The 27,284-nt window shown below is 42.4% G+C and overlaps 1 protein-coding gene across 2 annotated transcripts in view; it reads left to right on the top strand.

The window, feature by feature from the left end:
* Positions 1-629: 629 nt before the first annotated feature.
* The window catches only part of SYTL2 (synaptotagmin like 2), a gene marked incomplete at both ends in the record, with an annotated part of 38,015 nt that continues 11,360 nt past the window's right edge, over positions 630-27,284 (top strand). For both annotated transcript variants that reach the window (XM_080614196.1, XM_080614195.1), the window contains 9 exons: positions 630-730; positions 10,000-10,148; positions 12,512-12,650; positions 16,823-16,895; positions 17,479-17,578; positions 18,603-19,478; positions 20,810-20,881; positions 25,912-26,010; positions 27,189-27,242. In XM_080614196.1, the coding sequence (XP_080470322.1) occupies positions 630-730; positions 10,000-10,148; positions 12,512-12,650; positions 16,823-16,895; positions 17,479-17,578; positions 18,603-19,478; positions 20,810-20,881; positions 25,912-26,010; positions 27,189-27,242 (1,663 nt within the window). The remainder of the gene's footprint in view (positions 731-9,999; positions 10,149-12,511; positions 12,651-16,822; positions 16,896-17,478; positions 17,579-18,602; positions 19,479-20,809; positions 20,882-25,911; positions 26,011-27,188; positions 27,243-27,284) is intronic.

Below are 27,284 nucleotides of genomic sequence, written 5' to 3'. Positions count from 1 at the left end.
TATCCTCCAAATTGTTCTACTGCCTTAAAGAACAACTTAAAAATGACTTATTCTAAAATGTTATCATTTGAATAACACTTGAGTCTGTGTTTTAAGGTGTGAGTTGTATTGGAAGGGAATATATTTTCATGGCCACCTTGTTCAAGAGGCCTGTAAAACAGGTTTGACTTGAAGTGACCATTTGAACCTCACAAAGTAGTTTAATCACACTGCAAAACTTGTTTTTTTTAATTAAAAATGCATACATAATCTACTTCCCTGATCCCTGATATTCCAGCTTGTTCTTCCTTGTCTCTTTTAGGGGATGTTTTGTTTGTTCGTAAACCCTGGATACGCTGTGTCAGTGAACTGTTACTCCAGGAAGCAGAGCTGAGTGGACAAGCTGAGAAGACACCATTCTAATGGCGAGCGGAAATGCAACACTTACCCCAAAGCCTCTCATCTAGGGAAGCATGCATATCCAAGACAGCAGCACTTGGGGCTCTTTAAACCACTGACTGTGACCTGGTCCAGCTTTCTCAGTACCTGCTGAAGAAGACTTTTCTTCTGTACCTTTAAAACAGTCTACAAGACTATCCTCTCCAGCAGGATTTAATTGCTTCCTGGACACTCTACCCTGCACACACAAGATGATTGACCTAAGTTTCCTAACAGAGGAGGAACAAGAGGCAATAATGAAAGTGTTGCAACGGGATGCAGAGCTTAAAAGAGCTGAAGAAGAGAGAGTCAGGTAAGGGATCCAACACGCTTGGTTGTCCTGGAAAGACTTACACAGCTCATACACCAAGTTACTTGGAGCATATGAGTAGATAAAACCAGTTGCTGCTGAGGGCCCCATATTGCACTGTTCATGTGGTTTGGAGGTTTTTACTCTGGACTAGATTTAGCACAGGTTCTGGATGAAATGCCTCTAACACACAAATGATTCATTGCTGGCCAAAAAGCCAAGTGTTCATTTGCACCCCTACAATTCCCTCAGGCCAAGCAGCTGGTGCACATCTGGCTTGATATGCACCTGGCTTGAGTTCTTCAGAACAGCATTCAGTTTGCAAGTACCAAAACCTCTGCAAACAGAATTAATGGGAAGTAAGTGGGGGATTTGTTTCAAAAGAATCATCCCAAACAAAGCCAGTATGGATGCAGTCAGCAGTATGTCTGAATGATGAAGTTATACCTCACATACATGGAGCGTTGCACCTGCAGTCCAGAGGAGGTACCAGCACTGTGCTCATTACCAAGAGACGTCCTTGCAGTTGTGGTTGAAGCAGAAAATTGCTCTCAGTTTTCTTTGTGGTGTCACAGATGGAGCAATGTGGGGTTATTCTAGAGTGTTTCTGTGCTGGGAGGTTTTCCTAGAGCTACTATTAGGATAATTGCCATGAATAGAAATGCATGCATGGAAAGCAGCATTGCCCAGATGGCTTTGAGAAAGCCATCTTACACAGCTATAAATAGCAGTCAAGTAGTGGTTTCAGCTAACAGAGATAGGTACCTGCTCAAGAATGAGCACTGTAATAGTCAGCTTCTTTTTCTGTGAAGGAAAATATCCATTACAGGGTCCACAAAATGACAAGTGGCTAGATAATGAAAAATGGAACCTTAGATGCTGAAAGGTCAAAGTGCTGTAACACAAACTGATGTTGGAGGTCTCTGCTTGGGCAGAATTTTCACGAACTCACAGAATGGTTTAGGTTGGAAAGGACCTTAAGATCATTTAGTTCCAGCCCCCCTGCCATGGGCAGGGACACCTTGCACTAGACCTTATCGCCTAAGGCTCTGTCCAATCTGGCCTTGAGCAGTGCCAGGGATGGAGCATTTACCACTTCTTTGGGCAAGTTGTTCCAGTGCCTCACCACCCTTACAGTAAAGAACTTCCTTATATCTAATCTGAACTTCCCGTGTTAAGCTTAAACCCAGCACCTCTTGTCCTATTGCTACAATCCTTAATGAAGAGTCCCTCTCCAGTATCCATATAGGCCCCCTTCAGATACTGGAAGGCTGCTCTGAGGTCTCCACACAGCTTCTCTTCTTCAGCCTGACAAGCCCCAATTTCCTCAGCCTGTCTTCATAGAGGAGGTGCTCCAGCCCTGATCATCCTCATGGCCCCCTCTGGACTTGCTCCAGCAGCTCCATGTCCTTATGTTGAGGACATAAGAACTGTACACTGTGCTCCAAATGGGGTCTCATGAGTTCAGAGTAGAGGAGCAGGATCAAATTTTCTCTCACTGATTCAATAATCTCCAGGATTCTTCCCCGTGAAGACCTGTATTTGATATTTAAATGTTTTGAAATTATTTCAACCCTGATCATCTGTGATGCTTCACTTCTCCTGAGAAAGATGTCTTCTGTGTACATTCACTACCTTGGAAGTGAAGCAGCAGCCTGCCACTTGCTGCAAGAGCAGCCTTCATTTGCTGAGTAGTTTCTGCAGCCTTGAGGTGGTTTGGCCAGCGTGCATTCATCATTTTGTTATTACTCTTGCTCCTTTCAGAGTAAGAGCACTAAATGGCAAACTAGTAGCTTCTCCTGGTTAACAGTGCTTCTCCTCTCAAGGTTATTTGCTTCTCTGAAGACTGAAGGTAAAATCATAACAGGCAACACTCCACAGTTCTTTTTCCCTGCTATCTTAACGCAACCAGAGGAGATGTTTTCACCACGTAGTTTTGTCTCCTGCTTCAAAACGCAGAAAAGTGACTTTGCTGTAGCAGAATGGGTGTTTTCTTTACATAGAAAAACATTGGCTTTAGTTTTGTAATGATATATCAGTGCCAGGTCTGAGAGTGCTCAGGGAAAGTAATTGTAGATGTGAGTTTGAAAACAGTATGTGGGGAAAAGAACCCTTCCTGGAACAGATTAAATCAAAAAGCCACTCTCAGTAGTGGTCTGAAAGGGCTGCTGACAAGTATTTCTGTCTGTGTAACTTCTCTTTGGTCTCTTGTAATTGTAGTTCAAGAGGGTGTGGTGGAACATGGAAGGGACTGCAGGTTGTGGCAGCCTGTAATCACCATGTTTCTCTCGGTGATAAAATGTCTCTTCTGGCTTCTCTAATATTATAACCTCTGAGGAGTTGGGAGCTTACGTATGAAACTGATGTATCTGCATAGATGTGGCACATGGAGGTTGCTTTTTATGTATTAAAACACTGCATGAATTGTATCTCCAGCCAAGGAGATGCAGCGTTTTAGTTTGAATTCTACAGCCTTGCACACCTGGAAGATTCCAAGGTCTGGGATTGAATGTCATCACACAAACATCACACCCTGACAAAGTGCTGTTTGTATGTGTATATAATGGAAGCCTTTTAATGAGATCGTTTTCCCTCTAGAACAAATTCTGAGGTTTGGAGGGTGTTCACAGCAACCTGTGCCATGTTCCTGGAGTGTGAACAAATCTGTAACATGACAAAGTCCTCTTTGAGCAACTTCCTAGTGGAATTTTACACCACCTGATGGAGTTCCCTCTCTGAAAATAGCTGGTAATATTACTTACCTGTAGTAAGACTCAGCTGGTTAGAATGCCATGCAGCCTCCTTGGGCACTCTGCTTTAATCCCTGGCTTGTTCAGCGCTAGACTAGAAGCTGGTTTTCAGCATATTCAGCTGTGAGGATGCTGAGGCACTGGCACAGGGTGCCCAGAGAAGCTGTGGCTGCCTCATCCCTGGCAGAGTTCAAGGCTAGGTTGGATGGGGTTGGAGCAACTTGCTCTAGTGGAAGGTGTCCCTGCTCGTGGCAGGGGTTGGAGCTGGATGAACTTCAAGGTCCTTTCCAACCCAAACCACTCTATGATATTGTTGACTTTGTTGTTGTCCTCATTCCTGTCCAGGAACCTCTGCTATACTCTGCTTCAGCTGGGATTTGGGTATTGAAGACGAATGGGCTAAGCACATAACCGAATTCGCTGGCAGTAGCTTCAGCATAGCACCTAACTCTTTATACAGTTGTATAGTTCAGAACTAACACAGTTTGTAGCCTTTTTTAGGAAGAGTAAAAGAAATATATCTATCTTGTGAAGTTCTGGAGTGTGGTTGGGTGACTCTCCTGTGGTGGAGCGGGTGGCCCGTGGCACCAGGGAGTCTGAGGCACAAAGCTGTTGTGGTCACCTCTGTGACAGGGTTCCCTGGGCCCTTCCCAGCAGAACCTGGCAGTGCTGCTGTGGGCCATGCTGGGGATTGTTTGCTCCTTGTGTAAACTGAGGAGGCCAATGATAGGGGAAAATATGGAGTTGTTTATGTGGTGGGTGGTGACTGCTGTGTGCCAAACCCCTTAATACATACATTGGTGTGGCACTGCAACAATGTTGCTTAGGATGGGATATATCTAAGGGATTGGGGTGAGCTGAATTGTGGCACTGGGGGAACCATACTTACGGCTGTAGTGTATTCTGAATGTCATTTTAACCTGCCAGAGGGGAGACTGAGATGAGCTCTTAGGCAGAAGCTCTTCCCTGTGAGGGTGCTGAGGCGCTGGCACAGGGTGCCCAAAGAAGCTGTGGCTGCCCCATCCCTGGCAGTGTTCAAGGTCAGGTTGGACACAGGGGCTTGGAGCAAGCTGCTCTAGTGGAAGGTGTCCCTGCCCATGGCAGGGGGTTGGGACTGGATGAGCTTTAAGGTCCCTTCCAACCCAAACCAGTCTGGGATTCTATGATTAATAAACTGCACAACTTTATTTTGTTGTTTCTTCCATGAGCTGCTGTCTTCCTTTGTAACTTGTGTTCATACAAGGATCTTTGTGTAACCTATGGAAAAAATGGCACTGTCTTTCCAGTGCACTTTTGGGACTTGTGTGTAAGAACAGTGCTATATGAACATCCTAAAGGGGCACCTTCTGAGGTGGTCGTACCAGGGACTTCAGGCATACCTCTTAGTAGGTATAAAGGTCAGAATGTCTACATGAGGGCGTGTGCTTGGAGATTGCCTTCAGCCAGACCTGGGACAAGATGTAAGCTCTTTTCTTGTGCCTGTGCTTGACTCTCTTCTTTCTAGCTGGGCAGATGTGCTGAAGGAGACAATGCTACATCATCACATCTTGAACATCCTGCGGTACTACCCCAGAGGAGGATAAGCCTATGCTTGTCTGCTGCCTGTGCTTTCCTTCCTTCCTTTGCTTGTCTTTGTATGGTGGTTGCATGAGATGAAGCAGCTCAGAGGCATTTCCCATTGCCAAAGACAGACAGGATCCAGCACATCAATTCAGCAACAGCCATTTTCAAATATATGAAACTTGGTCTGTTTTATTTGCTTTTTTAGCTTTAGCAGCTTAAAAATGGGTGAGGATAAAGGATATCTGAGAGATCTCACAGTAATAAAAGTATCAAGTGGCATTTAGTCACTGATTTCTCAGATATGTAGGTACCTAAATACACCCAGAGGAGAATGTTCCACTTCAGGCTGTAAGGAGCACTTGGTCAGGTGGAAAAGGCTAAGTTCATGGTTTTGGGATTAATTCCTCCTTATGGATATTGTTTAGCACCAAATCTGACTTTCCAGGAAATAGAGTAATTTTCTTCTCCAGTAAAATGTGCATGCTGTTGTTTCTCCTTTTTAACAAAGATAACTGATATGAGACTGACTGTGGGTTTGGTGGGGAGGTTTGTTGTTGCTCTCCAGAGATGTATTTAAAAACCCCTATAACAAACCAAAACCACCCTGTTCTGAGCAAACTCCTTTTGTGCCCAAGTCTCCATTTGTAACTGGACAAACGTAAACCTAAGGGGGAATGTATCCTCCAGAGAGCTTTTCTGCATCCTCTGTGGTTTCTGCAAGGTTCATCAGACCAATGTAGCAGTGAACTGCCCTGGTCTGTGAACAGCGAACAGCCCACTTATGAAAAGCCAGTAGGAAAAGCAAGACTGTTCTCACCTTAACCTGGTGAGGTTAAGGAAGGGACCCTACGTACTGGTCTTGACAACACTGGACTATACTGGTGTCCTGGTTTTGGCTGGGATGAAGTTAAGAAAATTAACCAAAACCAGGACAACCAGGAACTGATACCTTTTCTTCCCAGTATTCATAGCTAACTTGTCTACTAGTAGCAGATGGATTATTTGACTGGATGATGCTTGTTTGGAACAGCCAGCAAAGCAGGGTGGATAGAGTTTATTTTGCTGGCAGAAGAGTGTGCTTAAGGGAAAAAGTGGATACTAATAAGGCTTTTTAACTTCTGATTGTTGCCTCAGTAAGTATAGATTTCCTGCCTTGCAGTGGTACCATGTGATTTAACCCACTATGAGATTCTCCAGAGGTGGGAGAAACAACCCCATTAATGCACATGTAGGTTTTCTGTTTGGCTGCAGAATGCCAGACACTTGCTTTGTGTGACCATTCCATGTAATCCTGCAAGTACTTAATGCTCGGGGGGGGGGGGGGGGGGAAATCTTGGCATCTTGCCATTAAGTGTTTCACCAAGGCATAGGTTAGATATAAGGTTTTCAGGTTAGATACAAGGAGGAAATTCTTCCCTGTGAAGGTGCTGGCACAGGGTGCCCAGAGAAGCTGTGGCTGCCCCATCCCTGGCAGTGTTCAAGGCCAGGTTGGATGAGGCTTGGAGCAATCTGGAAGGTGTCCCTGCCCATGGCAGGGTGTTGGAATTGGGTGAGCTTTAAGGTCCCTTCCAACCCAAACCATTCTATGACTCTGTAGTTGGAAAATCATATTAAGTAAAGGGTGAGCTCAGACTTACTTTAAAAGAGGATTTGGAGTGAATTCTTTCTAACTGACCTTCGTTTTCTTAAGTTTAATGTTCCTATAGAAGAAACAAGCACTACCTTTTCACAACCTTAAGCTGTTTCACTCTGAAAACTGCAACCTGGGTTAACTGGCATTGTAAGGGACCACTGAGGGCATCGGAATACATGCTTACAACATTTGTAAAGCTGTTATTACATATTGTCCTAACTGCAAACTTGCCAACTGAGCCTGCAATCTGAATTTTAATCTGGATACCCACTAGTTCCTTGATACCAAGAGGAAAACAAGGTAATGACAACACGGTTTGCCTTTCTGTTGACTGTGAACCTGGTGTGGAACCAACTCTTGGCTTCTAACCCTGTTGTGGTGTGCTGGGAGGCACACATAGCATTGGAAAACCCTGTTTGTAGCCTCATTTATTGACAATTCTTTTCAAGATAAATCACAGGCTAATGCCTAGCAGTGAAACAGACCCACACAGTGCCAGCAGTTTGGTGTTGCTGGTAGGGCCTGCTCATAGCAGAGCTTGAAGATTCAAGCAGCACTCTAAAACTTTCTATCTCTAACCTCAGTTTTGCAACAAGTCTATGATGTGCTGGTGCACACAGGCTGCTTGAAAGTTATTTTCCTTGCCAAGACCTAGAACTAACTGTCTGAAGATTGAAATCTGCTGCTTTATTTGTAGCTAGGCACTGCCTGGGAAAAGCTTTAATATTGCTCTTAGTTCCTCAAAAGATGGGACTGAGAGGCTAAATACTTCTCTTCAAGAGATGAGTAAGCCAAGCTGGCAAAGGTCAAGTGCTATGAAGGTGGCAAGAGAAGGCAAAAGTAGTTTGCAAGCTGTGGGCTTCTGTCACTTCTTACCATACAAACCCTATAATCCAGACAGGTCACTTGTAAAGGAAGTACTGCAGATGAAGAGCAGGGTTGTACCTTTGTTAGCAGCACAGTTACCTCCCAAAGTCTATAAGGCCTGTTGAGCTGGTGAAGTTACAGTATCACAGTATCACAGTATGTTAGAGATTGGAAGGGACCTCAAAAGATCAGTTAAGGTACAGTTAACTCCGTAAGCAGCGGTGGGAGCAAGGTGCCTGGTGTTTGCTTCCATCCAGCTCCATTGGCAATGGGTGATGTTTAATGAGTCCAGAGCCATGAGAAATCCTCTGTCTCTGTCCTGCTTATGTTAGCCAAAGCTCTGAGAGTCCCACAAGCAGGTACATAGGCTGACACACCCGAGAGTCCCATCCACTTCTACGGTGATCTATTGGTGTGAGCTGCCTTGTACAGCTCTCCTACCGCACCCTAGTTTCAGTGGTTGAATAGAGGGGAAAGGAGTAAGCCGTGTCTGGGATAAAAGACTGACTCGGGGTGAGAGCACTGAATACCTGTCCTGTGACTCAGTGCCATCCCTCCAGAGCACCTCCCTTGGTGTGTGTTGTCACACTGCCCTGCGGCACTAGCTGGGGTCCGAGCTCTGCTTGCCCTGCAGGCTGTGCAAACAGCTGAAGAGCCCATCCCCAGCCCTAAGGAGCGCCTGTTCTGAGAAGCCAAATAACACATGGGAAAGAAGGTGAAAGGGAGAAGCAATCACCTGTGTTAAAATTGCTTGCATTCCACTATTCCTGCTGGCTGTGTTCATAAACTGTCTGAGCAACAAGGAGTTGGCTCATACCTGAGTAATGTGTTTGCTTGAGGACAGAGAGAAGCTACTGCTCTGTTCCTGCTCCAACTTGGAAGACCTGCAGCATATGAGAAGTGTCTATTTTGGCTCTTAGAGTTCTAAGCAAGAGGGAGGGCCAAATGTTAAATGGCTCAGTCATGCTATGGACTGTTGAATCTTGGCATTAGAAATACCAGCGGTGACCTCAACCCCTTGCAGCCTCAACTGTGTGTAGCCGATTGGAGACAGGGAATTTCTTTAAACACCCAGGAGAGACAGACTGTTGACAGTACTGCCAAGAAGACGTTCAGGTATTCAAATGCTAATAGAGCTGATGCATTCAAATAAGCCTTTTCATTTCTGGATGGAGGAGAAGTTGAGTGATAGGTGAGAATGGTCTTAGTGTGCAGTTGGGACTCTCTCAATGCCCTTTCTCTGTTTTGAATGGTTGTGTGTACTTGACAGTCAAATCTGCAACCTAAAATAAACGCTGTCATCAGAACTACTTGGTTGCACTGGAAGTTCCTTCTCCTAATCTCATAGACAAGATAAAACTGGCATGAACCTCCTTGGGGCTGGACTAGATGACCTTTGAAGGTCCCTTCCAACCCAAACCATTCCATGACTGGCCATCAGGCCTGTAGAAGATAGCAGCATCCCACAGCAATGTGGACAATGTTTGGTCTTAAAGTCTTCAATTAACTTGATTTGTTCTGGTTTCTCCCCTGGGCTCTGTTATTAGCTTGTTTGCTGCAGGAAAGGACATAAACAGAGAAGACAGATGAAGCCTGACTTGTCTTTTTCATCAAGCACTCTCCAAAGCTGTCTAGTAACTTTCCTGGTGTGCAGGTTAGTCTCCAGGCCATGTATGAGCACATGCCTGATGTGTTATAGTCCTAATGAGGAAAGACAGCAACCTCTCAAATGGCAAACAAAGCCTCCTCAAAGAATGTTTCATAGAAGCAGAGTGACCATAAAGCCTGGAAGGTGTCCCTTCCAATGCAAACCATTATGTGATTTGTAGATGAATAAATTGCACGAACTTTTTTTATTGTTTCTTCCATGAGATGCTGTCTTCCTTTGTAACTTGTGTTTGTACAAGCATCTTTGTGTAACCTGTGGAAAAAATGGAACCATCTTTCCAGTACATTTTTGGGATGTGTGTATAAAAACAGTGCCACATGAAGAGCCTAAAGAGGCATCTTCTGAGCCCTAAACCAGCCACAGACTTAATTTTGACAGAGATTTCTAAAACTGCCCTGCTAGCTTATCTCAATTTTATCCTTGGAGAACTGGCCTTTGAACGCAAAACTCAAGAACTGCAGTTACTAGAGACTCCTTCAGAGCTTTCTCTGCTTGAGAATTTATCATGGCAAAACATACATATATTTTTCTAAGACCTGTTTCAGCTGAAGCTCTAAGAGTAACAGGGCTGAGGCTTCTCTTTCCAGCTCGTTGTCATCCTTCCTAATTAACTAAGGAACTAACAGGTCACAAGATGGAAATAGTGTGCTGAGATAGCATGAAAAAACCCCAAACCAGCCAACCAAATCCCAAAACTTACAGTCCGCTTCCCCAAAGCCCCCAAAATCCGACTTTGATTCTGTTAACACAGGTAAGTAGATTGTGTGTCTCATTTTTTTCCCCTCCTCAGGCGTTTACCAGAGAAAGTCAAGGATGATGTTCAGCTCAGGAACATGAGTGGGCAGTGGTTTTATGAAGCCAAGTCCAAGAGGCACAGAGATAAGATACATGGAGCAGATATTATTAGAGCTTCCATGCGCCGGAAGCCTGCCCATCCTGGTAAGCATTTGCTTTACATCTCATTCTGGAAAGGCTGGTTTTTACTTTGCTAACTTCAGACTCTGTTGTCTGTGAAATACAAGAATATTGGTTTCTCCATAACCAGAAAATGATGCAAAAAAGAGATTTCCCATTAGTTTAGAGTGTAAGCTTTCTTCTTATTAAAGAGAGGATTCTGGGTGATGACTGCTAACAGGAGGGAATGGCTTGTGTTTATGTGTAGGACTAAAAGCTCTCCGCACTCCTAATGCATTCTTACTTCCATTCTTAAGGCCCTCTGAGCTATCTTGGAGCATGCAAAGAATCAGAGATTGAGGAAATTGCTTTTTATGTATAAATTTCCAAGATTTTGGGTGTTGCTTGAGACTTCTGAAGTTCAGTGGTAGGCACTATGAGCTAGAAGTTGTAACTACTGAAATCCATGCTGGAGTTCTGGCAGCCAGACCTGGCACCCTGTGTCCACATTAACTTGTAAATGCACCCACCATCACCTGCATCACGGTGGGTGCCTCCAAATGATCTATTAGAAATGTTTGTTAAAGCCAGTTGTGTTCATGTTCCAGATAAGTTGCAGACATTTAGTAGTACAGATAGTAGTATATTGTGTGTAAAATTAATGAGCTTTGGGCTCACTTAATAATAAATACAACATTCTGAAGCTCTTCTTTTAAGAAAATCAGAGTGTGGGAAGATAATGCATTGTGTTTGACATCAGAAATAAATACAGTGTATTGTTTGGAGAGAAACAAACCAAAAGAGAACACAGGAGCTGTTCTGCTGGAACAGACCAAAAGCTCATGGCCCCAGCACCCAGCTCTGAGTGCCTGGCAGCATGCATGTGCTCCAAGGCCAGGACCAGCCTGCAAATGCTTGCACCTCAGACTGTTTTGATGTAGAGGAGGTATTGCTGGGTTATTTTTCCCCATTAATTTATTTAAGAAGTTCTTTAAAGCCATGCCTCTCTAACATTCACCATGTCCTGTCTGAGGCATTTTAAAAGGAAGGTTTTCCATATAAGAAGTGACTGTTTGAACTGCTCACCATTATCATTAGGAAGCCAACTGAATAGTTGATCTCTATTCACAAAAACATATACAATACAGTATACAGGATTTTATAGACTTCTATTAGAAATCTCCCAACATCTGACTTTCTAATCTAAGGAATCCTGCTCTATTTTGGCATTCTTTGGACAGAAAATTTCTTCTATTTCTTAGAGAAACTGACCCTCATCCCTCTTTACCTCCTCTAGTTTTACTAAATCCTTTTGGCTTACAAGGGCAAGACTCTTCTTATTCTCTTGTACTGATATTTAAAGTCTTATTAAGGGATTTTGCTGTGTGCTCTTGAAGAAAGTAAGTACTTCTGTCAATGCTGTGTATACATTACAGCATATTGTATACCTATATCTTTCTATAGCTTTTGTAACCACAACTTAGCCTTGTTTTCCTGCGTCTAATCCTGAAATGTTACACCTTCTCAGATCCTATATTCTAGGAGATGAGGGATAATGGCAGTTTAGTCAGTTTGAGGTTACAGTGGGATGATTTTGGCTTTTTAAGTTGACAAGAAAAGGCCTGAAACAGAAAAGACTGCAAAAAATCAAAGGTTAGTGTGGTGTGTTTGCGGGTTTGGCTGGTTTTCAACTTGCAGGCTATGAAAATCAGCTGTAAAATTGTAGCTAAATTTTACAGTGATTTGTAGCTTAAAGGAAAGTACTTAAAGCCATATTATCTTAAAGGAGGTTAATTACTCCCCAGTCTTGTTACTTGAACAAACAGGCGTACTGGTACATTCAGAACTATGTACAATTGATTGCTTTCAATGACTCATTAGATGTCAAGATATTTTTGCTTGCAGTTATGGATAGTGATAATGAAAACAAAAATCTTCCTTAGTTTTGCACACTAAGGAATCCTTACCTTACTTAAGGAATCCTTAGTGTGGAGTAGAGAGTAGATTTAGATTAGATATAAGGAAGAAGTTCTTCCCCGTGAGGGTGGTGGGGTGCTGCACAGGGTGCCCAGAGAAGCTGTGGCTGCCTCATCCCTGGCAGTGTTCAAGGCCAGGTTGGATGGGGCTTGGAATAACCTGGTCTAGTGGAAGGTGTCCCTGCCCATGGCAGGGGGTTGGAACTGGGTGAGCTTTAAGGTCCCTTCCAACACAAACTAGCCTGGGATTCTATGATTTCTAGTAACATTAAAAACCCCATTATTTCAGATGGCACCAGATCTGCTTCCACACAGTTCAGGTACAGGACTTTGCAATGGCTGTAGGACTGAATGCAAATTCTTGTATTTGATGTTTCAAAACATCCTGTATGAACATAGGGGAGACAACAATATTCTTGTTTCATGTTTTAGCTGAAGTGAATCAGAGCAAATCAAACAAAGCAAAGAACAGCTGGGTGAGCAATGTTAATAAAGAAGTCTTTGTGCCACCAGAACTACATGGTATTGTGGAACACCAAGAAGAAGAGGAGCAACTGAAATCCAGTTCAAGGTAAGCTGTCTGTTTAATCACACTTAGTATGTGTGATCAGGACTGGTGAAACTTGTAAGCTGTAAGTTCTGTTCAAAACACTGTACTTGCCTCTTACTTCAGAGGTCATCAAATGTTTCCTCATTATTGCCCAAGGAATCAGTGCATGTGGAAGGTTGATAAACCAGAGTCATGCATTTAATTGTTCTGTATCCAAATGCAGAACAACCTTCAGCTTACCTCTCCAAGGCAGAAGTTGTTAGTGGTGTGTACAATGGTCCCACACATGTTCTCATGTCACAAGTTAGTCTGGCTCCCAGAAGCAAGAACGTGAGTTTCTACTTACAATGGTTGGCCATGATCAGCCCTTCACAGTTAGTAACAGGGGTACAATAACCTCTGCATCCCTTCAGTCAGTCACTTAATAAGACCAGACTGTTGATTCAGCCTGAATTTTAAGCTTGGGTCATACGAAGAATCAGATTGAGAAATGACTCTTTAGAATTTTCCAAGGTTTTTGGGTGCACAGTTTAAGACTTCTGAGACTTTTTAAGGAAACCAAGTGTATTTCAGATGGAAAGAACCAGAATCTTTTGGATTCTTGTGGAAAATAAGTCAGGTTGTACCAAGAAAAATAAATGCCTTTCTGGAAGTCGGAGGCTTCCATTCAGAGTAAGTGAAGACGGTCAGTTTGGCTATGCCTGAATGGCTGTAGTTGTTGCAGGAAAGCTAGATGATAGTTTGTGAACTACAGAGGATTTGGTATTAAATCACTCTATCTCAAGTCTGTAAACACCCCAAACAGCTTAATTTTGCTTTGAAATATCCTGAGTTGGTCTTTGGCAGATGTGTTCTCTTTAAAATACCTATGTGTAGTAATGCATTGCCCTGTGTGAAGCTTTCAAAAAGCGTGCATTTGAAATGGAGAGTGCTGATCTCTCAGCTAGGGCAAAGCAGGTAGAAATTAGATGCCTTTAAATAGCCAGATTCCTCAACACTACTGAGGAAACAAGAAGCAGGGTGTAACACAGCTACTACTGTTTGTGCTTTCAGGGAGTACGGAGAGGTAAGAGCCACAGTTGCTCCTTAGGATGACTGGTTTAATTCTGGTTGTGCTGTTGACGTGCTCTGTTAAGCTTTCACTTTCTTGTCTGTCTTCTGAAGCCCTTCTGTGTACGTCATCTGTTTTCTCTTTGCAGCAAGGCTTGTCAACTCCTTTGCCCTTGCACAGAATCTAATAGCAATTGAATCTTTCACTTTCATGGTCTGCAAATGGGGCACCCACGTTCATGGTGAATGGCACCAAAGGTTGGTGTAAGTCTTAACAACTCTGGCTTGCATTGCTGGTCCTACTTGTCTTTTACGTATCGTTGTCAGTGAACTCCAAGGTGTATTTTTGTCTTAAATACATCTGAAATCATGCTGAAAAAGTTCAGATAAACTGCTTTGTTACAGACTTCCTGAAAAATCAAGTTGTACAATGAGGATGATAAATGTTGCTTATCACGAGAAAGAGCTCAACTTCTCCCTCAAGTCAGCTGATAATGCTGACAATGTAGGTTTTTTACATGTGGCTTTTACCTCCAGGAGTTATTACGGAGTTATGACTTTAGGCACAGCACAAGACATGCTGCTGTTCAGTATATCTTTTAGAATATTTTGCATGTCATCCTGCACACCAGGAAAACATGATGATACTTTAAAAGTGCAGCCTTAGAATGTTATTCTTCCATTAGAGCTCCACAAATAGTATGTGATTGATAAAGAGTTATACAAGAAATCTGGAGAGGGACTTTTTGCAAGGGTGTGTAGGGATAGGATAGGGAGGGAATGGCTTTAAACTGACAGAGGGGAGATTTAAGTTAGGTATTAGGAAGAAGTTCTTCCTGCTTCATTTCTGGCAGTGTTCAAGGCCAGGTTGGACAGGGCTTGGAGCAACCTGCTTTAGTGGAAGGTGTCCCTGCCCGTGGCAGGGGGTTGGAACTGGGTGAGCTTTAAAGGTCCCTCCCCACCCAAACCATTCTGTGATTCTATGAACTATTACTCAGACTTTATGTTCTGGATCCTATTCTTAAGCAAAACTAATTCTTACTAAATATGAAGAAAGCTCAGTTCTCGTAGATGTGTTTGCAAACTGCAGAGGGTCACAACCAGCCCTCTGCCAGTTCATCTGCTGCTGAGTCAGGTGCTGCTTTCTGAGGTGGAAAAGAAAACAGCCCACAACTATATTCTTAAAATTGGCTTCATCCCCACCCCCAAATGCCAAAATTCAGAAATGAAGCTGTAAACGTTTATCTTTCTCTTTGGCTTTATATCACTGTGGTACTTCTCTTGCATGCCAGAGACTTTACAGGCTTTGAAGGTGTAACCTTGCACAGAAAGAGTTTCACAGGGTGACTCAGTCAGTCAATATTACCTCTGTTCCCTGATACCATCTGTCTATATGCTCAAAAAAGGTAATGTTAAAGGGGGGTTATCTTTCCAATTGAGGTTTGGAGGTTGCTTTCTTCCCTAGGCTAGGGAATACTCTTCGCCTGCATTGAACAGGCGACAGGTGTTTTTGTAAGGTGGAAGCTTGCACAAAAGCCTTAATTCTTGCAACTTCATGTCACTTTTCTGCAATAGTGGGTGCTGGGATACTTAGATAAGGCCATTTTTGTTTTGTTTTCTTAATGGGAGGCCATTTGTAAGTAGACTGTATTGACAATGCCTGCAATTCTGTATCTCCTTTCTTCATCTTTGCTCCTGCCTTTGCCTTGTTACTTCTTTGTTCCAGTCTGGTGCTGTCCAGTCTGTGTGGAGTTCGGCCTCCTCTGAGGTTCTCAGCACTTTGATTTGTTGAATTGCAATACAGGAATTCTTTCATCTGGGTGTATTTACCAGTGTGGCTTCACACAGTTTCATAGATTAGCCTTGTGAATGCAGCATATCAAGGGACTGTTTGTTCAGTTTTTCCATTGTATGGGTTGATATTTTCAGACCCTTTGTTATGAAACTTGGTTATAGGATCCTGGGTGTGTGTTTTTCTCTAATTTGTTTTCTTTAGAGCAGGGTTTTGGTATGCAATGCCAAATTATCAGCTCTCTAATTATTCTATGATAAGCCTGAAGTAGCATTGCATTAAAACATTATGGGATTGTGTGTGTGTTCCATGAGACTTAATTACCTCCCCACCTGACCAAAGAATGTCTTACAGGTTGCTTGCAGCCCAGGGTATATATCAGTGTTTTCCTTGTCTAAAATGAGTGAAGAGTTGAAGTATTCCTAACCTGGACTTTAACATAAACTTGTTTGTCCTGTTGGGTAGTTGATGGTGGAGATTGAGATACAAAGTGCAGGAGCACACAGGTGCTCTTAAAAACAGGAACACAAATTCAAGTGCTTTATTAAAGCAAGAGCACAAACTCCAGCAGAACAAAGTTTCCTTAAATAGATGGATTTTCACACTTAAAATATTAGGACTTCATCAGGGACTGCAGTGAAAGGACAAGGGGTAATGGGTTCAAACTGAAACAGGGGAGATTTAGGTTGGATATAAAGAAGACATTTTTCCCTGTGAGGGTGGTGAGGCACTGACACAGGGTACCCACAGAAGCTGTGGCTGTCCCATCCCTGGCAGTGTTCAAGGCCAGGCTGGATAGGGCTTGGAGCAGCCTGCTCTAGTGGAAGGTTGGAACAGGAGGAGCTTTAAGGTTCCTTCCAACATAAACCAGTCCGGATTCTGTGGACTAAGGTTAAAAATTGTAACATGACATGATCTTTTTAAAAGAAATTAGAAGTTGCAATATTGAGCTCTTTGAGAGCTAGATTTTTTTCCCTTCACTTTGATTTCCTAGAAGTATAAATGTAGGACAGGGATGGAGATGGTATTGTTTGGAGAATGGCTATATATATATATGTTTGCTCAAAGATCTAGAAGTGTCAAAGATAGTTTCTGTTATGCCAACTAGAAGTTGTATTGAATTCTTTAACACACAAAGAAACTTTGGCAAGGAAACAAAGCAGCAAGAATATCCCCTTGCTATGGAAAGGAGAAAGTTTGCTTTTGAATCTCATGAGACCAGGTTAAATAGAAAACTTGAAGTGCTAAGAGGTTATATTTGACTATGTAGAAATGAATCTTTGTTATGTTTTTAAAAAAGGTTTCAAGTATGTCCTGTTTGCTGAAGGTGTTCTGTGCTTTTTCTTTGCAGTTCTAAAACAATAACCTCTATGTTGGACAAACCAGAGGAAAGACCTATGAAGGCAGCAGTCTTCTCAGTAAAGGTATGACTGGTATTGAATATAGCAGCAGTTCTCTTACATTTTGTGTGTTTCTTTGCTTCAGTGGTAAAGGTAATTCAAGATTTGAGGAAGAAAGATAAATTATAATCTCATTTAAAAATTAGTATCTTTTGTATTGGAGGGAGATAATGAAAGCCACTAAAAGCTCAGTGCTAAAGTGCTCTTATGGCTATAGGAAGCAGCTGTCTGTGCTTGACATTATTTCCAGCCTCGTCAAGCACTGAAAAGAATTGTCCTGCTGTGTTGTGAGATCTCAAAAGTCACAGAATTAGAGATAAAATTGTTTAACTTGCAACAACATGGGATTTTCAAGTGTCTTAAAGTGCTGGCTTATCTCTGCTGGTGGAGGAGCAAGAACAAGATGGAGCTATATCACAAGCACTTCTGATAGTTTCCTGGCTCATATTGTTGAGGTGTTTTGTCATGCAGCCAGTTTTAGAGGTATGTTTTCAGGCTCTTTGCTGACAGGGTAGCAAGGCAATCCCTGCACTTTGATTTACTTTGTGAAGACTGAACTGATATAACAATTTGACTGCAGTTACAATGTTCATTCCTTTTTTTATAGCAAAGAAGAAATCCATTTAATTCCATTGCACCAGATGATAACTTACACAGTGGGGAACTGGAAAACAGACCAGCCACTCTACCTCAGCTACCAAAGAAGGGTAAATGCACTTATCCAGCATCTGAGTGTGGATTTCATGGTGTTCTAGATGAACTATTTTTACTTTCATTGCTGCTTCTTGTAAGATATTAAAAACTGTTTTATCTTAACTGCTTGGAGTTATCGACTAGGTCATTTCAAACCCCATGAAAACATGTGAATATACTCAGGAAATGGCTGTTTATGGGAGTAAATGGGTTTTGCTTCCTGTCTTTTACTCACAGTTCTAGTCAGTATTAAACATTCCATCCAAGAGGGTTGTTTACCCTGAATGGCTAAAGAAAGAAATTTCCCTGAATCTGGCATAGTTATCTTTATGTCCTTCCAGTCATTGCTGCTGTTGGCTCAACAGAAGCAGCCCAACTCTCTTTGATCTTTATTGTTTCCTTTGTTTTCTTATTCCTGTTTATTTTCCAGTGCTCCCTTTCCTGCAGTATTCTCTGCAAGCAAGTAGATGAGTGACAATATATCACAACACAGGCATTTGAAGTTGTAATTTACAGGCTTATATGTGGAAATGACTCTGATGTCTCTGTTACGAAACTTGCTAAGAGGAAAAGGAAAACTTGAACACTAGGAATAAAAACCATCTCCTTACTGGGAGATCATTCCTGCACCTTCCCTTGCTCCAGATGAATGTGGAAATAGCCTGTTCCCATTTCTGGAGGTTGCTGTTCATCTTCTGAACCTGAAGAGGTGTATTCAGAAGCTGCCCTAACCTGTAAACTTTGTGCCTTGCAGGAATAAAGCTGATGGAAAATCTGGTGTGTTCCATCTTTGGAATCATCAAATAGTTCATGCTTCTAGAATAAGAAATAACTATAGGATTATCATCTACTAAGACTTCCTATTGCATACATATGAAATCAACACCTATGTTGAATTTCTGCTTGTGTTTTACTGCAAATGTTTTTAATAAATCAATCTACTCACTGCGTTCTAGACCTGCACTGTGTCATATACCTCTGTTTATGCAGATGAATGTCATGTATAGTCATGATTTCTCCTCTATATATGTCTTACAGAAATTTTGTCACCTTCAGAAGAGAGCCAACCTAAACCCAACTTACACAATGATGAAACAGAGAAGCACAAGCAGCCTTCTGTGGAACCTACTGATGAATCACAGAAAGCAGTGAAACGTCCTGTCCCGAAAGCTAGGAAACTAATTCACAAAGCACCAGATCCTGTGTCACAAAGAGAAGACCTTGTTCCAAAAACAGCCAAGCAGACTGAGAGGATGAATGGCGTCACTACAACACCCAGGGGCATTCTGAAGCACAGCTCAAGCTCCAGTTCCACTGACTCAGAAGTTCGTGTTAGTCAGGTGTTAGATGGTCAGAAAAAGAATGGTCTTCCTGCTGCAACTATATTTGAAGGAGAAGCTGAGAATTCACTCAGGGAAGAAGCAGAAGACTCCACACAAATTTCACTGGAAAAACTGAAACAAGTGAGGTTCTCATCTAGCACAAGAAAAGGAAAACCTCTGCAAAGCCCACAGCCACACCATGGTAGAGAAACAGGAGAGTTTGGTTTGTTAGACTCCGATGAAATAAAAACTGGTGGAAATGATGCTATTAGATCAGATTCATCTGGGAATAAGCAAATTTCTGCTGGAAATCCTTTGGGAACCTATTCATCGGCTTTACAAATAAACCCAGTAGATGGCTTACAAGAAGATACATCGGCATCCAGCCTTTATGACACTAATAGACCAGTCTTCCTGGTTAATGAAACCTTGCAGACAAAGACTGTCACTCCTAAGAAACTTGAGACTCCACAGAAGACCTCCAGCAATATCCTGCCAAATAGCAATAATGAACCAAGTGTTGATGAGACATGTGAAAATAAACCCAACCAGATCTTGCGCCATGAATTGAAGTCACACAAAGACTTTAATGGTAAGAGATTAATAGGAGTGATGAATAGAATGCAGTAGCATATAGCACGGATTCCTTAATGTTCGAATCACTTGCATCTAGGAATTAACAACTAAGAAATGGAAATAGTAGGAAGTGTTCAAGTAAGTATATCTGGAGAGCAGCTTTTTAAAAGGGCATGTGGGGAAAGGACAAGCAGGAATGGCTTTAACCTGACAGAGGGGAGATTTAGATTAGATATAAGGAAGCAATTCTTCTCCGTGAAGGTGCTGAGGCACTGGCACAGGGTGCCCAGAGAAGCTGTGGCTGCCTCATCCCTAGCAGTGTTCAAGGCCAGGTTGGACTGGGCTTGGAGCAACCTGCTCTAGTGGAAGGTGTCCCTGCCTGTGGCAGGGGTTGGAACTGGATGAGTTTCAAGGTCCCTTCCAGCCTAAAACCATTCTGTGAGTGTATGAATGTGCTACATACTGCAGAATTAAATTCTAAATCACTTTTTGCATTTTAATGCTCTAATGTAGCCAGTATTTTTTAGATGATCTTCTATTGACATTCTTCAAATTGACAATCAGAATAGAGCCTGAATTAGGCACCTTTATTGTGGATGATGAAAGTGAAGTGATGGCATTTGGATAAAAATCCTGTCATGAGGCCTGGTAGATCAGCCTGCACAGGAACTGAAGAGGTTTTGGTGTACTGCTGTTGAGAGTCCTTGGTAGTAATCCAGTTGTGACTTGGGGATTTGCTCATGGGACTAAATACAAACATCCTGGATTGTCTGCCTGCTCCCTCCCTCCATATAGCCATTCCCTTTAGAATGGGGATAACCAATTATATCAGCTCACACCCTCAAAAGTGATATGATTCCAGCAGGATATCTCAGTGCAGGAATTTTTAGGGGGCCTATAAGGATGCTGGGGAGGGACTTTTCATTAGGGACTGTAGTGATAGGACAAGGGGTAACGGGTTAAAACTTAAACAGGGGAAGTTTAGATTGGATATAAGGAAGAAATTTTTCACTGTAAGGGTGGTGAGGCACTGGAATGGGTTGCCCAGGGAAGTTGTGAATGCTCCATCCCTGGCAGTGTTCAAGGCCAGGTTGGACAGAGCCTTGGGTGGCATGGTTTAGTGTGAGGTGTCCTTGCCCTTGGCAGGGGAGTTGGAACTGGATGATCTTAAGGTCCTTTCCAACCCTAACTATTCTATGAGTCTGTGATTTTCTTGCCTGAAGTATGGTTCTTGTCAAAAACACAAGAGAGAGAACTCTTTTCTCTACTAACAGAGATTTTCAAGCTAGATCAAGCACTTGCAGAGTCACGTGTCTGATTCCTAACTGATAAGTCTGTTTGTTGTAGATGAACATCAGCTTTCTGCTAAGACAGAAGCATGTGAGGTGTCAAATACCAATTCTACAAGTCCTCAACAAGGTAAGCCTGATCTTGTTGAGGAGCAAGATGCTAAAACCACTTTAAAGCCTGACAAAAATGCTGATGAACTCAAAGTGGCCAATGAATCTGTGTCAAAAGTTTTAGATTGGTTTGAAAGAAGTTCTGATGCTGAAGATGAGAAATTTGTGTCAGCTAGATCCCAAGGCAGGGAACCCGAAGAGGAAGTGGACTTCTCAGCCGGAACACCAGCTCTTCATGCAGAACACAGCATGCCCAGCATGGCTGGAAAAACAGGAGTTACGGAAGAGTTACTGTCTGGAAAGATTAAAAAACACAGCAATATTTCACCTACATCACTTAGGTCAGGAGATACACAACTGATTACAGAGAGGACAAAACCTAAGAAAAAGGAAGAACATGAGGAGCAAAATGGCAAACCACTAACTGAACTTGACTGTACAAGAGTTGAAGAAGAACATGGTCAAGAAAGCAAGCGACAAAATGAGAAATCAAATCTCTTGGAACATGAAGAAGACAAGCTACCAGCTGAGAAATGTGAGTCAGAGAAGGCAATAAGAGCAAGAAGAAGAATAAGGGAGATCAGAGCATTTTGGGAAAGGGGTCAAGCTACCCCCAGTCTTGGAGAGAAAGAAGTTAGTGTCAATACTAATGCATCAGCTGACAGTGCATTGAAAGGTCTTGGGGTAAGTGACAAAATAAGAGCAACTGCAGCGTGTGTACCTAGTGCATTGGTTGATCAAAGGAAGAATACACCAACAAGTGCTGAACCAAGTTGTGCAAGCCAGGCTTCAGAAAATGAACCTCAAAACTCTTTTGAGTTTAGACCAGGCCATGCAGCTGGAAAGACAGAAAGAACATTTCCATCTGATGAAGTTCATGAGTATAGAGAATTACCAAAAGCTGGTAACTTGCAGCCAAGTGTTGGTGCCACTTCAGCTTCCCCACAAAGCAAAGACAAAAACAAGAAAGAAGAGCTTAAAGGAAAAGCTTCTGCTTGCTCCCAACAGAAACCCATCTTCCAGATTTTGTCTTTAAAAGAGAAAATCAATGAGAAGTCCAAGAATCAAATTTCGGATCCTTCGCAGTTCCAGAATTTGAGAAACTTCTGGGATACTGGAGCTAAATTAGAGAGTAGCATTGACAGGGGCGATGTTTCTTTGCCAAATAAGACTAGTTCAATAACCCATGAGAGAAAATCAAAGGAAAAAGAAGAAGGCAGAGATAATGTGAGCCAGCAAGAGTTAATCCAACAACAAACCGAAATGTCTGAGAGAGAGAACCCTCAGAAACCTGATTCTGTGCTATGTGAACTGCCTCTAGGATCTGCTACCCTGAAAGCTCTGAATGTGACACAGACAATGTCACAGCTGGACAGAAAGGCAGTCATATCAAAACCCAAGGAAAAGATGGGTCTTCCAGAGCAAGAAGTTAAAGAATGTGTAGAAAAAAGTATTGTTTCATCAAAAGAACATCCTGTTTCCTTGCAGTTGATCCAATCGCCTGGAGATGAAGATGCTTTAAAGACAACGCCAGTAGATGACTGTCTATGTTTACCCATAGAAAAAGTGGAGAACACTTCTCCATCAGGTGTCAGTCTCCCTAATGAGGGAGTTGCAGAGATTGTGGATAAAATGGTTCTACCTAAAGCTGAGTTGGATGTATTTAAATTAGGCCTAAAGAAGTTAGAAAAGGAAGCCTCTGAGATGTCATCTAGCTTGAACCTAAACCAAAACATTTTGAAACAGCCAACTCTTCACTCAGATCACGGCAAGGTCTTTGAAAGAACAGTGGAACAAAGCCATGACTCTCGTCCTGCTGCTCAAAAAGAAGAAATAGGCAAAAGAACAGGAAAAGTGAATGTACCATCAACAGGTGAGCATGAAAACAAAAGAAGCCTGGGGAAACTGTGTAGGGAATTTGAGACTTTCTCTCTACAGCCTCAGGCAGCAGACAAGGATGGTACTCTTGAAGATTCTCAAAGGCTTGCAGCTGGTTTGCAGAACCTGCTCAGAGAACCCTTTGTATCTCAACCTTCTGAATATAGAAGGGTGGGAATGAAAACATCCACTGACATGAATAGTACATTGCAAACTACTTGTAGTGTAGAATCAACATGCCAAGAAGTTACTGGTCAGCCTGAGGAGGTCAATGAGACCACAGAAAAGTTTATTACCCCATCCAAGGTCAGTGGCTTGAGTTCTGCTTTAGACAAGCTGCTAAAGGAGGCTTCTGAAATGCCACCTCCTAAACCAAAACGTGTTCACAGTGCAGTACTGAGGATTCCTGAGATGGAAGTTAAAAGCACAACCTATGAACATGATGGAGAGTTGCTGCAGGAAATTAGTGAAACCATAGACAAGTCTGTTGCCCCATTCAAGGTCAGTGGCTTGAGTTCTGCTTTAGACAAGCTGCTAAAGGAGGCTTCTGAAAGGCCACCTCCTAAACCAAAATGTGTTGGTAACACAGTACTGAGGGCTGCTGAGGTGGAACTCAAAGGCACAACCTATGAGCAGGATGGAGAGCTGCTGCAGGAATTTAGTGAGACCATAGAAAAGTCAGTTGCCCCATCCAAGGTCAGCAGTTTGAGTTTTGCTTTAGAGAAGCTGTTAAAGGAGGCTTCTGAAATGCCATCTCCTAAACCAAAACGTTCTGACAGGGCAATATGGAAGGCTGCTGAGGTGGAAGTGAAAAGCACAACCTATGAGCCTGATGGAGAGTTGCTGCAGGAAATCAGTGATACCATGGAAAGATCTGCGGTATTCAAGACTGAATATGGAGCATTTGATGTGAATTTGCAGAAGCTACCAAAAGATGTCTCTGAAACACCAGCTTCTGTGCTGCGAGCTAGGGATAAGAAAGTGGAAGGTAAAATACAGAGTAGTGTAAGTGTGCACTCTCCATATAGAGAGAGGGACCATCCTCAAGAAATACAAGACACAGTAGAAAAAACTTCAGTTTCAAACACTGTGAAATTCAGGGAATTCAGGTGCTCTTTAGAGAAACTTCTTCAAGAAGCACCTGAAGCTTCGTGTCCTGTATCCAGGGAGTTACATAGGCAAGAAGAGTTTGGGGATCATATTCCCTCACAAAAAGAGACTGTCTTCATGACAATGTCACAGCCGTGTCATGCTTTCAGTAGCTGTCATACACAGATGAAGACAGCTATCAAAGGGGGAGCTCCAGGACAAAATATCAGAGCTGCAGTAAATGATCTTGCAGTAAGTGAAATTGAAACTTCTGGTCTTCTTAAAAGCAGTGGAGCTGTTAATATATTAGAAAAGAGAAACAGGGCTCCAGTTGATCTTCCCCCCTTGGAAGGAGACCCCAATGTGATTGAAATCAAGCTGATCAAGAGAAATGAGAAAGGAAGGATTGATGAAAGCACATCCCTGGATGCCTCTGGAAAGAACTCAGACTTTAAAGCACCGCTGGGATTCAGGACAGCAAGTACAAGTACACCACTTAGAGATGAGAGCAGCTCCTCCCAGCCAGAAGGAGTTCAACTCTGTCTCATGTCTCCACATGAGCATAATGATGAAGAGGAAAGGGTTGGCTCAAATCTGGGATCCGGTTCTTCCGATGAACACTCTGATACCCACTCTGGAACCAGTTTAACTTGTGAGCCATTTGATTTCTAAAATTCATGGTGCTGGGTTGTTAAACATGGCTGCAATTGTTTATAGTAGCCAACTTGAAATACATTTACACAAAGTCTGGGTAATACTTATTTCCTAATTGAATGCTTTGGATAATTGTTTGGGAGGGATGGGAAGAATCATCTAATTTCCAAACTAATTGGAAAGTGTTTCACACATACTGCATTTGGGTAAACCTTTTAGCTGAGGGGAATTCAGCAGTATGAATCAATTGCATCAGTCTTCATGATTTACCCTTTTCTTCCTCCCTGTGATATCACCTTCAAATTACTAACTTTGTAACCCTCAAATTCTGGTATTTCTTTTAAATACACTGGATTAAAAGAGGGGGAAAAAAAAATCAGTGGGTGACTGAGTTCATTCTTTAGTGTGACCAATTGTTATTCAAAGGTCAATTCTCATCATTGGAGTGGCTGGATATAAAGACAACACCAACACTCTGGGCTATTCAGCATTGCTGCCTGCTGCACCAGAAAGTGGTCATATAAATGGTCTGCTGAGATTCTCATTACTTGGTTGAATGGCAGCTCTAGTCAATGTGTAGTGTGTGATAGTTATCAAAAAGCATAAGGTAGGGAAATAACTTAACCTTTTTAATCTCATGCTGAGAGGCTGGGAAGGGTTTCGTCACCCAGTGAATGTGAGGAATGTGTCAGGTTCCCAGGGCCTGCCAACTCACTCTTGAGCCTGTTCTGAAAGTGAGATTCCAATGGAAGTCAGCAAAGACTCAAAAGAAATGAGGGAAAATGAAAGATGATTTGGTTTTTCCCATTATGCACAGCAGCACTGGAAACCTGGTTGGTCGGTTGGTTGGCTGATGTGGAAAAAAGGGAGTAGGAAGGAGACAGGGTCTCAAAGCTTTCTGTCTGTCTTAATTCTGCCCTTGGAGACAATTGCATCACTTCAGGGATCCAAATACCTCCACAGCTGGGTGGTTTTGTGGTTTTTACTCCAATATTGAAACAAAATGACTTTCCCTGGGGAGAAAAATACAACAAAGTTGAACTGATGGAAAAACTAAAGCTGTTTAATTTTTTTGTGCTGATTCATACCCAGATAGTTTCAAAATGGCTAAAGGCTGTATTATTCTTAGCCAGTTAAATGCCATAATTGCTTCAAACCCCCTTATTTACTCAGTGCAGACACATACCCACACAAGGTATATCAGCCAACCTACCTCTCTACCGATGTGCAAAACACTTTAAAGACAGCAAATGGACACTTAAAATTAGACGTTTTGTTTATTTTGGACTTATTTAGCATTTCCATTGAATGTTCAGTCTTTGCTAACAGTCAAAATAGATTCTCATGAGCAATCCACAGTTGTTTTTTTAGTGACTTGCTTGTGGCATCTCTGTATGTGCAGTGTTCATGTGTTTTGTCTCGTAACAGGTTCAGAAGAATTAAACCCTGTTTTGCTGGCTTTGAAAAGGAGTGCAGATAGGAAAATGCCTTCCAAAAGTCTAGAGGACATTCCATCAGCCACCTCAAGTGAGCACGAAGCTTGTGTGTCTCCCGTGACCCCAGTTTGGCTTAAACAAGTTCATGCTGGTCTTCCATACAGCTTTGCCAAGTAGTGGTTTTGTCTTTGTTTCTCAATGAGCTGTATGGAGCTTGTACTTTAGAACCATGTTTTTTTCTCGCAAGGTTTAGATTTCAGTTCTTGGTGTTACTTTTGAAACAACACTGGTCCATGAAGCAGACATCTTCCAAAAATGCACTGTGTCAATGAGTGGTGAAGTGTTCCTTGAATAGTTTGCAAGACACTGGCACAGGATGCCCAGAGAGGCTGTGGCTGCCCCATCCCTGGCAGTGTTCAAGGCCAAGTTGGAAGGGGCTTGGAGCAAGCTGCTCTAGTGCAAGGTGACCCTGCCTGTGGCAGGGGATTGGAACTGGATGAGTTTTAAGGTCCCTTCCAACCCAAACCACTCTGTGATTCTAGATCACAGATTTTTCTGTGATCAGAAATCAATAGTGATTTTCACTATTGAAAGTTTTGGCAACTACCCAAATCCACAGTGAGCAGCAGCTGCCATTGCCTCTTGGCTGTTTCTTGGGTCAAATTATTGGAAGTATGAAAACAGCATCTTAGTTTAGTAGTGTTTTCAATTAATTATTTCTAACTAAGTTAATATCCCAAAATCACTCTAAGAGAATACAATGGGACAAGATTGTACTTAAAATTAATTCCCTTTGTAGCCTCTTTAGGTTTCTAGTTTTAGTCACTATTCCTGTCTCTATTCCCACTGCCCCTGAGTGTTTCCAAGCTCATCCCCTGCCTAATGGGGAAGACATAAACTGAGCTTCATATAAACTGAAATGTGGAGTGTTGATTTTGAAAGATGTTGGCTATCATTGGCAATTTACTCTTCTAATACTACTTATGCTGTTGCCTGCTTCTAACTAGATTCTAGGGTCTAGGTATGCACTAACACCGTCGCAATGGCACACTGATAGAAACCATGTCAACATGAGACTGCTGCTTGGACATAGGCTTGACGTAGTGTGTGAAGTAGAAAGCATCTCTTGAATTTAACCATTTCCATGGCTCTGCTGGTTTGTTTGACTTTGTGTCCTCACCACTCTTAGCTCTGTGATTACCACTGCCATTCATTTTATCACACCGAACAGCAGAATTCCTAACTATGTGTTACTTTTTTCCTGCACAGATAAAGGAAAAATAAATAATCCAAAGGAAGAATTAGCTCTTAGTGCTGAAGATGGTAAATATCTTTTGCGTCTGCATGGAATTTTACTGGTTTTTT

Source organism: Psittacula echo (genome assembly GCF_963264785.1).
Source record: "Psittacula echo genome assembly, chromosome: 3".
Taxonomy (NCBI): domain Eukaryota; kingdom Metazoa; phylum Chordata; class Aves; order Psittaciformes; family Psittacidae; genus Psittacula; species Psittacula echo.
Note: the sequence above shows the minus strand (reverse complement) of the source record. Positions and strands in the feature narration are given on the sequence as shown.